Here is a 14,300-nt window from a genome sequence, read left to right as displayed (position 1 = left end):
TGAAGTGAGTTTCTAAAGAGATGGATAAAAAGAAAGAAAAAAGTGATGGTCAAAGAACAATTGGTTAACAGAAGAGACATCAGAAGAGAGTTATAGACTGGAAACAAGTAAACAGTTAGGGGAGGCTCTCACGGATGACCAAGTTGTTTAAAAAAAATATTGAAAAGTAAAAACATTACAAGGCGGGAACCGTAATTGAAAGGTTCAGATGACATCACAGTCCGCTTGATTATACTGCAACTTTATCAACAGGATATTTTTAAGATCTTTTAAAATACTCAATCTGGTCTTATTACAAATGAACTCACTACCTCCCACTTATTAAGCCACACCGATTATATCCCTTCAAAATTCCAGTGACTATATTTTACAATTAAAACTCCAAAAGGAAACAATTATATCCAATGGAGTTACAATTGTGTCATGGTGCTAACAACACACCATAATTAAAGTAACTGACAATCCTAAAATCTCAGCACTATTCCCTAGGGAATTACAACATAGTCATCTGTTTTAGATTTTAGCCAAGAATGACTTTTGGAGGAGAGGGAGGCCAGGAAGTGAGGGAAACAGAGGACATCCATGGCTCATGATCTCAATCCCCAATGAAACATCATCAAATAACTGAAACAAGCAGCATTTTTTCTTCCTTCATGGGATGTAGGCATCGGTGCCAAACCCAGCATGCATTACCTATGATTAATGGCTCTGGGGAAGGTGGTCGTGAGCTGCATTCTTAAACCAATGGAGCATCTGCAGTGGAAATATACACAGTGCTTGTACAAAGGGGGCGCCAGGATTTTGACCCAGCAGCACCGGAAAGAATAGCAATATATTTCCAAGTCAGGATGTGTGAGTGACTTGGAGAGGAATTTGGTGTTCCCATATATCTGTGGTTTTTGTCAATCAAAGCAAAGTTTGTGCTTAGGTGTTTGACCAAGAAAAAAGGACATGGTGCAGGTGTAACTACTCCAAGCAATACTCCAGTTAAGAACAGCTGGGGTTACATGCAAATCAGAACTTCAGTAATATGTTCAGACCCTCAACCGAATTCTCCCATTCCTTTAGATCACAGCTCATCTGCAGCTGAAATCAATTTATCCATCTGTGGCCCATATCTCTCGCTACAAAACCTGTTGTGTTACTGCTCAGTGGGGCAGTGCTATAAGTTGAGCCCCACTATTCCCAGAACTGCATCAAATGTTAAAAGATTCCTTTGAAAGCAAACACAGTAGCCCAATTTACTTCACTTTCAGATCAAGGGAGATAGAAAGTATGGACAAGATTTCTATGCAAAACAAGATTATTGGAAGCAAATAGACAATAGTTACTGGTAAACAGATTTAAACCATTGGTGTGTAATATTACTAACATTCTAATCTCCTAATAAACTCCATACATACACAATTAAAAAAAACATTGGGAAAGTAGATTTTTGGCAGAGGTTGAAATTCAGCAAAGTCAGTTCAGACATCTTTGCTTCCTGGTTCCGATGTTGAAACGATCCTTCACTAGCCAGACCCCTTGTTGCTCATATCTTTCTCTGGATGTTTCCACTGATTTCTAAGGAAACAGAGTGACTGATTCATTTGAAAACTGTCTCTGATTTATCAACTTAAAAGTCACAGCTCAGGTAACTGCTCCAGTAAAGGGCACTGGCTCTCCTCAGGTTTTAAACTGACTGCAGAGAACAGACAGCTTCTGGGCTGGGTGAAGATGGTCAGCAGTGCTCTCTCTAATTTTAATTGCTACACAGGCTTCAGAAGATTTTCTATGGCAGTGATTTCCAGAATCGAAGTCAAAGCCACAACAAGCACGCTGACCCCATGCATGGAACATCACAGCAGCTGAGAGGGAATATTGATCTTCACAACTCTTTTGCTCCGTGTCTCTGCAACCTGTTTCCAGCTTCATGCTGCTCAGCTACCAGAGACCTAAACACATAGTTGTTGGCAAGAAAGAAGGTCTCCAATCATTGGTCTGTGGACTCGTGACAGTTATCATTCAACCTCTTATCACCAAGAGGAGCTGCATCAGTACATACCCTCAGCTCCAGATCACTGCTTGTTCAAACAGTTCATTACAATGCCCGGTATCAAGTTAGTTGCTCAACACCACAGTCACTTTTTACATCTGTGTTGAAACCCAATGTTCGTTCTTATTTCAGAAAAGAACTTCAATTTATTTTACTCTTGAAAATGTCACACTTTTCAGATGATTCCAGGTTTCAAAGAAACACCCTTTTACAGTTTGAGAAGATTCCAAACCGGGAGAACACTGACAATACAGATACATGAACACCAACTAGCCACCAAGAGACATGACCAATTCTCACTTGTCTCACTACACACGGACAAAGAAGGACACGAATTTGACTGGGATAACACATCCGTAATAGCACAAGCCAAACAGAGACACACCAGGGAATTCCTGGAGGCCTAGTATTCCAACCAGAACTCCATCAACAAACACATTGAACTGGACCTGATATAAAACCACTGAGAAACAGAACCAGAAGTAATGCCAACCATCCCAGCAAAATGAGGCATAAAAATACCAAGTGGGACAGAACGCCAACGCTTCACTGGAGGCGCACGGACAATATTACCTAGCAGGGTGACGGAACAGTTGCATCCAAACCCACCAGTTCGGCGAGCACATCTACAACCTCAAACACCCTTTTACGTGAGTTGTAATGATACTCTTAACCAATCTCAAAGTAACAGTAGGAATTTTTTTGCTCAGTCACAGGATGAGTGTGTCACAGCTCGGTCAGCACTATTTCACACCCACTCTGCGATCCCTGGGATGTCGGTACACCAGTGCTATCAGGGAAGGAATTTGACCCAACAACAGTGAAGAAACAGTGACATGGTTCCAAGTCAGTATGGTGTGGGGCTTGAAAGGCAACCTGTAGGCAGTGGTGCTCCCATGCATCTGCTTCTCTTTTGCTATGTATCAGAGGTTTAGGTTTGGGAAGCCCTATCAAAGAAGCCTGATTAAGCGTCTGTATGCACGTGTAGATAGTGTACACTGTGACACTGTCAGTCAATGGTGAAGGGAATTAATGTGAAGGTGGTAGATGGGATTCAAGCTGGCTGCCTTGTCCTGGATGATGTCAAAGGCACAGTAATGTTGGAGTTGCAGTCATCCAGGACAAGTGGAGTGCATTACATCGTGCTCCAGCCTTGTGCTTTATATTCAGGTGAAATACAACGGGCAGGTAGAAAGTCACTTACCATAGAATTTCTAACTTCTCATGTGCTGTTGTAGCCAAAGCATTTACATGGCTGGTCAAGTTTAGTTCCTGGTCAATGTCAACACCCAGTTTGTCAATGGTGGGGCATTCAGCAAGAGGACATGGTTAGACTCGCTTGTGTTGGTCATGGTCATTGTCTAGTACAAAAAATTTGCCACATCTGCCCAAGGCTGGATATTGTCCAGGTCATGCTGGACACTGACTGCTCCCTTGTCAAAGGAAGAATGAATAGTGCTGAATATTGTGCAATCATCAAACATTCCTGCTTCTGACTTTATGATGGAGCAGCTGAAGATGGTTGGGCCTAGGATACTACCCTGAGGAACTCCAGCAGAGGTGTCCTGGAGCTGAAATGACTGACCTCCAACAGCCACGACCATCTTCCTATGTGCAAGGTACGATTCTAACCATTTGTCCTGTCCACTTTAGCATTCAAGTCTCCAAATAACAACAAATCATTAACTTTCGCAACAGTTCACATTTAAACAATACTGGACTTCTTTAGGAAATTTCTACATTTAGGCAGCAAGTGGCACAATGTTTAAGTCAGTAAAACAGAATTCTACTCACATGTTTGAAGCAGCTGACAGGTGCCCCAGTAAATTTATTGCTCCAAACATACTGACCCCAGTCAAAGCCTTCCACAGTAACTGCTGTAAAATTACATATCAGTGAGAAAAACAGACTGCATCAACATCCTTACAGTTAACAACTGACCAAGATAGCAATGACATATCATAAGCAAGTAATTTCTAGAAGTATAACTGTACATTTTTCCTTCCTCACATATTTACCCTTCTCATACCTCTTTGGTTACATTACATCAGTTACCTAACTGTAACAGTCATTTGTGGCCACAAGCAAGTGCTTGAGCTTGGGTGGGTGAAGCTGAACTAACCCACTCTTCCTCCTTACGTGTGCACTTCCAGCATGAGATTACCATCTGGCTAACAGCAGCAGGGGTACACTGGTTAGATTTTATTCTGCCAACGCAAATATGCCAAGGCCAACTGTGGATCTTCTACTAGCACCTTGCTCCAGACTGGTTTCTCAGCACAGGGGAAGGGACAGACTTAGGGTATTTGGTGGTCTGGTTCAGCCAGCCACTAGATAAGCTGGCTGACACACAGGAAACAACAGAATCTAAAACTGTCCCATGCTTGCACACAGTGGCACAGAATGGACAGTTGGACCCCTCAAAGAGGAGATCTGGGATGACACAGGGATTCTCTTCAATACTGAGGGGAGCTGCAACTGATACAAAATTTTAATAAAAACTTGCAGAAATTGCAATATAATTGGCAAATTAATTTTAACACATAATTGAGGTATTGCATTTTGCAAAGGAAAGTAAGGTGGTCTCATATAACTTAGAAAATAAGAATCTAACTGGGAGACAAGAGCAAAGTGATGCACAAGTACAAACACACAAATCTCAAAGTAGCCACACAAGTTTAGATTAAAAGCAAAACAAGCACTGATGTCACTTTCATAGCAATACAGAACTGAAAAATAAAAAGAGTAACAAAATTCTCTTTCGCACCTTGGTTACTGTACTGCTTGCAGTAGCAGTCATGTTATTGTGAAAAGGATGTATATACACTGAAGACCACACAAGACCCACTTACAAAGATGATATCAGTACTTTGCAGTAATACTATCAGGGGAAAATTAACAACTGGCACTACATTTCCTTGAAAAAAAAACAGAAAGAACTGCAGATGCCATAAACATGGAAGATTTAAAATTATGAATGGTTTGATCAAGTAGATAATGTTTTCACTTGCAGGGAAATACAAAAATAAAGTAAATCCATGCCAGAGAATCATCAAGAAGTCAAATAGGGAATTCAGAAGAAATATCACTACCAAGATGGTAGCAAAGGAAGTAGCAACTCTCCAACAGGAAATAGTTGGAGTGAATGGTATACATTTCAGTGGAAGCTTGCTAAGCATTGGTGGTGGTGGTGGTGGCAGTGGTCAGGATGACTAGGCTACAGTCAGTTAGCTCGGAGCATGGAATGAACTAGTTGGACCAAACAAACAAACAATGTTTCTGTGCTGCATATTCTATGTAACTCCACACGAAGAGATGCTGCCGTTCAAAAAAGGGCACATAATTAAAAAAAAACTCAATTTTCAAAATCTTCAATGAAGGACATGGTATATCTCATCAGCTTCCTGACAGCCTTGGTAACAGTACAGCAAAGTGCTGCAAGTTTTGAGAGCTGGTCATACATTAGAGCAAAGCCAAATAGGATTTCTTCTCAAATAAATGATATCACACCCCCAAAATCTCAATGTTTTAGCTAAACTGTTAAAACTTAAAATATATAAACAATAAAAGGAGAAATGTCCAGAACTTCAGACAAGTTTTCCAAGTGTTCAATTTTTTCTTTGCTGACCAGCATTTTTCAGTGTTCTACAACAGAACAGAAATGATCCATTACCTGCTTTACTCTTGGTTTGGCTCTGTTGCAGGCTTGCCTGGTACTGTGCGTAGGCTGCCAATTTAGCCACTAAAGGCTGTTTCTGTAGAACTTTTGCTTTCTTTGTTGGAGGTTTTCCCTGTTGAAAGTAGAATTAGGCGTAAGTGTCAAATGTATTGTCTTTTCCATCATAGATCAAATTAAACGTACTTGATGGAAACTACTTACTGTTAGATTTTGTCACGGACATTTTTAAAGTTATTCACGGGATGTGGATGCCTTTGGCTAGGCCAACATTTGTTACCCATCAATCAACTGGTCGATAGAGTGGTCAAGGCGGCACGCGGCATACGGCATGCTTTCATTCATCAGACGGGGTATTGAGTACAAGAGTTAGCAGGTCATGTTACAGTTGTATAGGACTTTGGTTCGACCACATTTGGAATACTGCATACAGTTCTGGTCACCACGTTACCAAAAGGATGTGGATGCTTTGCAGAGGAGGTTCACCAGGATGTTGCCTGGTATGGAGGGCACTAGCTATGAAGAAAGGTTGAGTAGATTAGGATTATTTACATTAGAAAGACGGAGGTTGAGGGGGGACCTGATTGAGGTCTACAAAATCATGAGAGGTATAGACAGGGTGGATAGCAAGAAGCTTTTTCCCCAGAGTGGGGGACTCAATTACTAGGGGTCACAATTTCAAGGTGAGAGGGGAAGAGTTTAAGGGAGATATGCGTGGAAAGTTCTTTACGCAGAGGGTGGTGGGTGCCTGGAACTCGTTGCCAGCGGAGGTGGTAGAGGCGAGCACGATAGCGTCATTTAAGATGTATCTAGACAGATACGTGAATGGGCAGGGAGCAGAGGGATACAGATCCTTGGAAAATAGGCGACAGGTTTAGATAGAGGACCTGGATCGGCGCAGGCTTGGAGGGCTGAAGGGCCTATTCCTGTGCTGTAATTTTCTTTGTTCTAACAAAGGGGATTGTGAATTGCCTTCTTGAACTGCTGCAGTTGATGCAGTGTGGAGACACCAACAAAGCTGTTAGGCAGGGAGTTCCCAGATTTTGATCCAGTGCCACTGAAGGAATAGCAATATATTTCCAACTCAACATGGTCTGTGGCTTGGGGAAGAAATGCAGGTTGTGGCAGTCCCAAGTATCTGCTGCCCTCGTCCTTCTAAATTTTAAAGGCTGCAGATGTAGAAGATGCTATCCTTTCTAAGCGTATTAAGAACAACAAGATTACCAGGGAAAGAGCGGGACCTATTAGAGACTAAAGGGCAATCTGTGTGTGGAGCCAGTGGAAACAAGTGAGGTCTTAAATGAATATTTCTTATCTGTGATCAGAGAGGAGAAAGACATGGTAGCCAGGAATTTCAGTTGGGACAGCAAGGTTCTAGAACATGTTAAGATTAATAAGGGGGTATTAGATGTTATAGTGAGCATACAGCTGCATAAATCCCCAGGCCCTGATGTGACGTACCCCAAAGGAGGAGATTCTCAATACTTCGTTGACCACAGGTGAAGTGCCAGATGACAGAGGATGGGTAATGTGGTTGCTTTCTTCAAGAAGGGCAGCAGGAATAGACCAGGTAATTACAACCTGTTAGTCTGATGTCAGCTGGAGGGAAATTATTGGAAAAATTCTAAAGGACAGGACCAATCAATACTTGGAAAGGCAGGGATTGATCAGGGATAGTCAGTATGGATTTGTCAGGAGATTCTGTCTGACTAGTTAGTTGAGTTTTTTGAAAAAGATGACTGAACATATTGATAAGGGTAGTGCACTCGCTGTGGCTAAGATGGACTTCACGAAGGCGTTTTGACAAGGTCCCACATGAAAGGCTGGTCTAGAAGACAAGAGCCCATGAGATTGAAGGCAAACTAGCAAACTGGATCCAAAATTGGCTTACAAAAAGGAGGCAGATTGATGGTGAAGGGTTATTTTTGTGACTGGAAGACGGTGACCAGCGGTGTACCACAGGAATTGGTGCTTGGACCTTTCCTGTTTGTCAGTTACATTAACAATGTGATGTGAATGTAGAAGGTATAATTAGTAAACTTGCAGATGACAATACTTGGGAAGATGATGTCAGGCTACAACCAGATATTTATCAGCTGGTAAATTAGGCAAAGCAATGGCAGATGGAATTTAATCCCAATAAACGGGAGACAATGCATTTTGGAAGATTTAATAGAAGGACATACACAATGAATGGTGGGTCCCTATGGAGCACCAAGGAACTAAGGGACTTTGGTGTACAAGTCCATTCATCCCTGAAAGTGTCAGCATTGTCAGGGTAGTGAAGGCATGCTTGTCTTCATTAGTCGGAGTATAGGACATGGAAGCAAGGAAGTCTTGTTACATCTCCTAGTCCCTCTTGGACAGAATGCAAAATTCTGTTACAATTGATATCATTTTACCACCTAATAACAAAAATGCCAAAAATGCACTTGAGTCGAGTAGCTGTACCACACGCGAAAGCCATGGTTCTAAACACTACACAGGAGTCAATAAACTAAATCTGCAAAACGCACTAAGTGCAAACTATGACTGTTTGGAAATTCTCACTGTAATTAAAGCACAAACAAAACAGCACTTTTTAAGAAGAGAAGATTGTTAAGTAGCTGCATGCCATTTTAAATTATAATTAGTAGGACATCTTCAGTGACAAGAACTGGAATTCTAGCTACAGTTTATGAATACCATTAGGAGATGAAACCAACTGTTCAATCTTAACACCATCTAAAGGGACAAAGTGAATGTCAGAAAAGTTCAGAGCAGCTTGGGAGTCAACCGAGAGCCAAACTAGAAAAACAGGCTTTGTTGACTCAATATTGCTGCATAGACAAAAATCTGGCTCCCAAAAAAATAGGGAGTTGTTCTCCTACCAGCTTCCATTTAACTGAAATCAAGGGAAAGCTGCAAGGGAAAGAGACTTGAATTTGCAGGTGACATACAAAAAACATCAAGAAAACTTTTGCTGTATTTGATACAGGAGACTTAAACAGTACCTGAAGTCTGGCTAAAATGCTGGCTTTTTTCGAGTTGGATGAGTAGCTTCTGGAGCATGAAACACTGCAGAATCGTTTTGTCTTGGAATAGAAAGCATCTCTCACACCAACCATCCCACACATCTCACAGGTGGCTAATGGAGACAGCACAGAACCAGAGAACGATCAGACTACAGTCAATCTGTCACTGCTTCATCACTTAATCAGGAATACATTACAAATCATGTTTTCATAAACAATTATAAACTGAACGTAGTTTACCTGGACATTTGAACTGAGGAAATTCAAACGCCCCTCAGTTTAAGAGTCTGGCCTTGATAGATTTATGAGTTCTGAACAAAGTAAACAACAATTGTGATGTGGAATTAAATACAAACCCATTTTTTTTCCTCATTGGTAACAGATTCTAATAAAGTCTGTGATTTGAAATTAGCTGCCAACATGCATCTCACAACTCCTTCAAAACCAATCGATGTTCTTGAAACATCAACTCTCTGTTGCAGCAACCTTATAACCCTTCGATGTATCCATGCAGAGAACTACGTGCTTTGAATTTCAGGAAGAGCTCAGAAGGAAGGTCCTCTCCAGGGGCAGGGGTGTGAAAATAAAAAAAGGGAGGATTAGGATCAATTCAGGACCAAAAAAGGTGAATTAACATGGAAGCAGGAGATGGCAGAAGTGTTAAATAAATAAGACTTTAATAAAAGAAAAAGCAATGTGCTGCCCAGGCCATGATGATAGAGGAGGAAACTCAGTCAATTAGAAGAGTTTAAAATTGATGAGGAAGTATTGAATAGATTGCCAATAGTTAGTTGATAGAAGAGATCAGGATTGGATGAGATGCATCCAAGGATACTGAAGAATGAGTGGAAACTACATAGGCACGGTCAATAACCCTTCAAATTTCTGTACACTCTGGTTGTACTGGAGGTCTGGAGAATTACAAATGTGACACCCATGTTAAAAAAAAATTGTTGCAAGGATAAGCCCAGCAATTACAGACCAGACATTTTAAATCCAATTATAGCAAAACATTTTGAAACAAAGTTATTTGGCATAAAATACTTCCATGGAAAAATGTGTGTTAATTTAGAAAAGATTGCACAGGTTGTTTAAAAAAATATAACCCTGAGTTCACTAGCTTGGAGTTTTTGAAGAGGTAACAAAAAAAAAAGGGTATACGGACACCCAATAGGCATTCAATGTTGCAAATTTGTTGTGTAGCACTATAAGATAAAGCTCATGGAATAAACTGGACCGTACAACATAGCTGAAGGACAGAACAGAGAGTAATCGTCAATGGGTGGCTTTTTGGCTGAAACATTTGGAAAGTTCCCATCAGTTGGTTTTCGAAACCTCAAGAGAAGCTAGAGTATGATTTCGGTCTTGGTGTGCAGAGAACAATTTCCAAACTTACAATTACACAAAACTTGGAAACATTGTAAACTGCGAGGATGACAATATAAAACTCCAAAGTGGACGCTGACAAGTTGGTGGAGCAAACAGATGGTTAGCAGATAAAAAGATCAATGGAGAAAAGGGCGAGGTTTGTTTAAAAAAAATAAATTTGCGGGATGTGGGCATTGCTGGCTGGGCCAGCATCTATTGACCATCTCTAGTTGCCCCGAGGAGAAGGTGCTGATGAGCTGCATTACTGTACTGCTGCAGTCCATGTGCTGTAAATAGACCCACAATCCCCTTAGGGAGGGAATTCCAGGCTTTTGACCCAGCTACAGTGAAAGAAAGTGATACATTTCCAAGTCAGGATGGTGAGTGGCTTGGAGAGGAACTTGCAGGCTGTAATGTTCCCATGTATTTATTGTCATTGTCCTTCTAGATGGCAGTGGACGTGGGTCAAAGGCAACAGAGGTGATATACTTTGGTCAATAAAGACCCTGGAGAATCATTTTTACGAAAACAAAAAAGTGCTGAGAGGGTGTGCGATAGCATAGAGTACCTAAATCATTAAAAGGTGGCCAGATAGGTAGAGTGAGTAATTAATAAAACATACAGTATCCTGGGCTCTATTAATAGGGACAGAGAGTACAAGAGCTAGGAGGTTATGCTGAACTTGTTTAAGACACAAGTTCGATCTCAGCCAGTGTACTGTTCTGAGTAACACACTATAGGAACAATGTCAGTGTGCTGGAGAGAGTGCAGAAAACATTTATGGAAGGACAATGAACTTGAAACTCTACTTCCACTTGTCAGATCAAACTGTTCAAGTCTCTTCATTCAAATCCTTGTACTCATGGGATTCTAAGTCGTCCAATGGGGACAGTAATTCCTGCGATGCCTGTCCATCTTTTTCTGAAGCTAGTTTGTGTCAAACTATAATGGCACGCTCAGTGCATCTATGGGCAACTGAGCCGGTTCACGGGCTCTGAGATTTGGAAAAGGGATTATGTTTAATACATTTGACAAATATTTCTTCGTACACTAATTCTGAAAAGATATAGGACACGTATGGCAAATTTTACACAATTGAAATGGAGTGAGATCAACCACGAATTGGGTGGTTTTGGAAAACTCTATCCACCAAGAAGACTGTAGGTAGGATAATAGGAGGAGAATATTGCTGTTCCATGTTGAAATAGTTAATTTTTCAATTAGCCTGTCATGAACAAGAACAAAGCCACCTACTGACCCATTCCAGATTTGCCATCCGGATAAGTGTAGACTTGTCCATTGGTTTTGATAAGTGGGAGACTGGCTGGTATTGAGGTAACTTCTTCTTCGCTCTCATCAGAGCTTGAACTGCTGCTGCTATCCTCACTGCAACTGTCATAGCCGTCAAACATTCCAAACGAGTCCCTCCTCTTCCTTTCTGACCGTGGGGAGTGCTCAGTCTGTAAAGAAATTACAAACATTTTTATACATGTGCCACAGTAGATGGTGTTTTTATTCTTTTGCAATTTCTTGCTTGGGTGTTTATTTATCAAAACTGAAATGACTTGCCCCCAACTTCTCAATGTTACTGACATCAACATCTGGGGGCTGCTGAATGCACATTGAATGTTATAACCTTCCATTTGTCTTCCTATTGTGCATTACAATAGGAAAGTGGCAGCCTTGAACCTCAGCTGGTGTCTGTACATACCTGGACGACTGGTATGAACGAGGGTAGTAGAAGGCAGTTAATTCCTCTGATGTTTGCCCATCGCATTGAAGAGTACCTTATTTGCAGGACACCCTTGTTTATATCACAGTAAAAAAAAAACACCAGCTAGTCACCAAAAAATACCAAAAAGTGCAAACATCTTAAGGCTTCCCAAACTAAAATTAATTTAAAACCCAAGGGAAACTGCTTAACAAAAGCAGAGCTCATGAAACAATGCCCACATACACATCCAGTTCAAAAATGCTTAATCTCATCACTCATCTTTCTTGGTTCATTGAGCTGCATAAACTGACATTACAAACCATAAGCTACCGTGTCCATTTCACGCGCCAATGGCATTCGCTGCTCAGTGCCTGGTCATGCAATTCCAAGCATAAGCAGTCCCCATTTATTCCACAAGCCAGCCAGTGAGACATTGCAATTCCAACAAGAAAACCAGAACTTGTTAAAATATAGAATCTGAGGGGACTTCCTGATAACAGGAGTTCCCCTCCAAGCGGTACATTCCTGGGCAGAAATTACAGTAGAAGCTTGCATTCACAAGTGCTCCAGAAACTGAATGTGTTTTGTATCCTAGTTTTAGGAAAAATCGTAATGTATAATCAGTTTATTGAGCTCAAACTATTATAGAAAACTCCCATCAGCCCATCACAACAAACTATTCCAGAGCAATCATCTTCCCTATCCATCTGATATTATATTATTTATGGTCTGAGTAAGTGCTTGCATTTTACCAATTTGTAAGTGTGCCCTGTCAACCAGTTGAAGTTTAATTTCAAGTAATGCACGTCTACCTTCATCCAATCCCCTTAACACAACATTTTCAACATGGAATATTCCAACTTTTCTATCTAATTTTAAATGTAGTCACCCTTAATACAGAACCTAGGAGTAGTAGGCCATTTGGCCCTTCAAGCCTGTACTGCTTTCAATATGATCATTGCTGATCCTCGCTGATCGTCTATCAACACAGCATTCCCGTTTTCTCTCCAAAACACGGTGTCTTTAAAATTTAAATATGTATCAAGCTCTTCTTGAACACACTCAGCAACCCAGCGTTCACAGTCTTCTGTGGTAAATTTCACAGGTTGATCATCCTCATTACAACAAACAGTCTACCCTGTATCCTGAGACTGTGACCCCTGGTTCTAGAATTGGCAATCAGGGCAAATATCCTCCCTGTATCTGGTCTATTATAACTGTGTTAGAATTTTATATATTTCAATCCGATCCAATCTCGTTCTTCGAAACGCTCATGAATGCAGGCCCACTCGAAACAACTTCTCTTCATACAACATCCCTGCACCAGTCGAGTGAACTCCTGTTGCACTCCGTCAATGGCAAGTATATCCTTTCTTATGTAGGGAGACCAAAACTCCAGTTGTCGTCACTCCTGGGCTCTCTATAATTGTACTAAGACATGCCTAATTTTGAACTGAAGTCCTTTCGCAATTAAGGCCAATATACCTTTGCCTTTCTAATTTCTTCTTGTTCCTGCTTATTTACTTTCATTGGTGCCCAGGAAACACCCAGATCACTTTGTACATTCGCATTTCCCAATATACCACATTTTAAATAATAATCTGCTTTTCTGTTTTCAACACTGCAGTGCATATCTTCACATTTCACAATGTTGCACTGCATCTGCTACACAGTTTACACACACACACACAGTCTGACTCATCCTGAACCCTCATCCTTGCATCCTCCACACAATCACACCTAATTTTTCTTTATCATCAGCAAACTTGGAAATATTGCATCTGGCTTTCCCATACAAGTCATGTATAAATACTGTGAGTGGCTGGGGTCTCAAATGCTGATGCCTGCATTTAACCAGTCACCTTTTGCCACCAGGAAAGACCAATTTATTCCCACCTTCCGTTACTGATCTGCAAACAGAGTCTCAAGCCACGCCCAAATATTACCCCAAATCCCATCCGTTTTAATTTTGTTTATTAGCTTCATGTATCGGACCTTATCAAAAGCCTTCAGGTCTAAATGTATCACACCTACCTCTTGCCACTTATCCATTTTACCAGTCACATCCTCTAAAACTCCAGTAGATTAGTTAAGTATGATTTCTTTTCCATAAATCTGTGTTGACTTTGTCCAATCCTGTTAGAGCTTTCCATGTTTGTTTTATCATGGCTTTTATAACATACTCAAGCATATTCCCCATCACCAATGTTAGCTAGCTGGGCTGCAATTCCATTTTTTTCCTCTCCTTCGTCTTTTTAAAAAAGACGGTAGGGATTAAATTTGTCACCGTCCAATCTGTCAGAATCGATCCACAGTCCATAAAATTTTGCAAGATGACCAATGCATACAAAATTTCCAGGGCCAATTCCCTTAATACTCTGGGATCGAGTGTTGTCAGGCTCTAGGAATTTGCCAAACTTTAACCCAACTGATTTATTGAGCAGAGCAGGCCAAGCAGCATCATAGGAGCAGAGAGGCTGACGTTTCGGGCCT

At 41.0% G+C, this 14,300-nt stretch overlaps 1 protein-coding gene across 1 annotated transcript in view; it reads right to left on the bottom strand.

Annotated features, from left to right (window-relative positions):
- Positions 1–14,300, bottom strand: part of LOC125485894 (MBT domain-containing protein 1-like) — a 33,674-nt gene that overhangs the window by 3,423 nt on the left and 15,951 nt on the right. Inside the window, exons 3-6 of the mRNA XM_048611075.1 lie at positions 11,352–11,553; positions 8,705–8,838; positions 5,709–5,826; positions 3,830–3,912 (exon numbers count right to left, since the gene is read on the bottom strand). Coding sequence (XP_048467032.1) covers positions 3,830–3,912; positions 5,709–5,826; positions 8,705–8,838; positions 11,352–11,553 — 537 coding nt within the window. The remainder of the gene's footprint in view (positions 1–3,829; positions 3,913–5,708; positions 5,827–8,704; positions 8,839–11,351; positions 11,554–14,300) is intronic.

This window comes from Rhincodon typus, chromosome 23 (genome assembly GCF_021869965.1).
Source record: "Rhincodon typus isolate 14 chromosome 23, sRhiTyp1.1, whole genome shotgun sequence".
NCBI lineage: Eukaryota > Metazoa > Chordata > Chondrichthyes > Orectolobiformes > Rhincodontidae > Rhincodon > Rhincodon typus.
The sequence above is the reverse complement of the archived record's forward strand: the minus strand, read 5'-3'. Positions and strand labels throughout refer to the sequence as shown.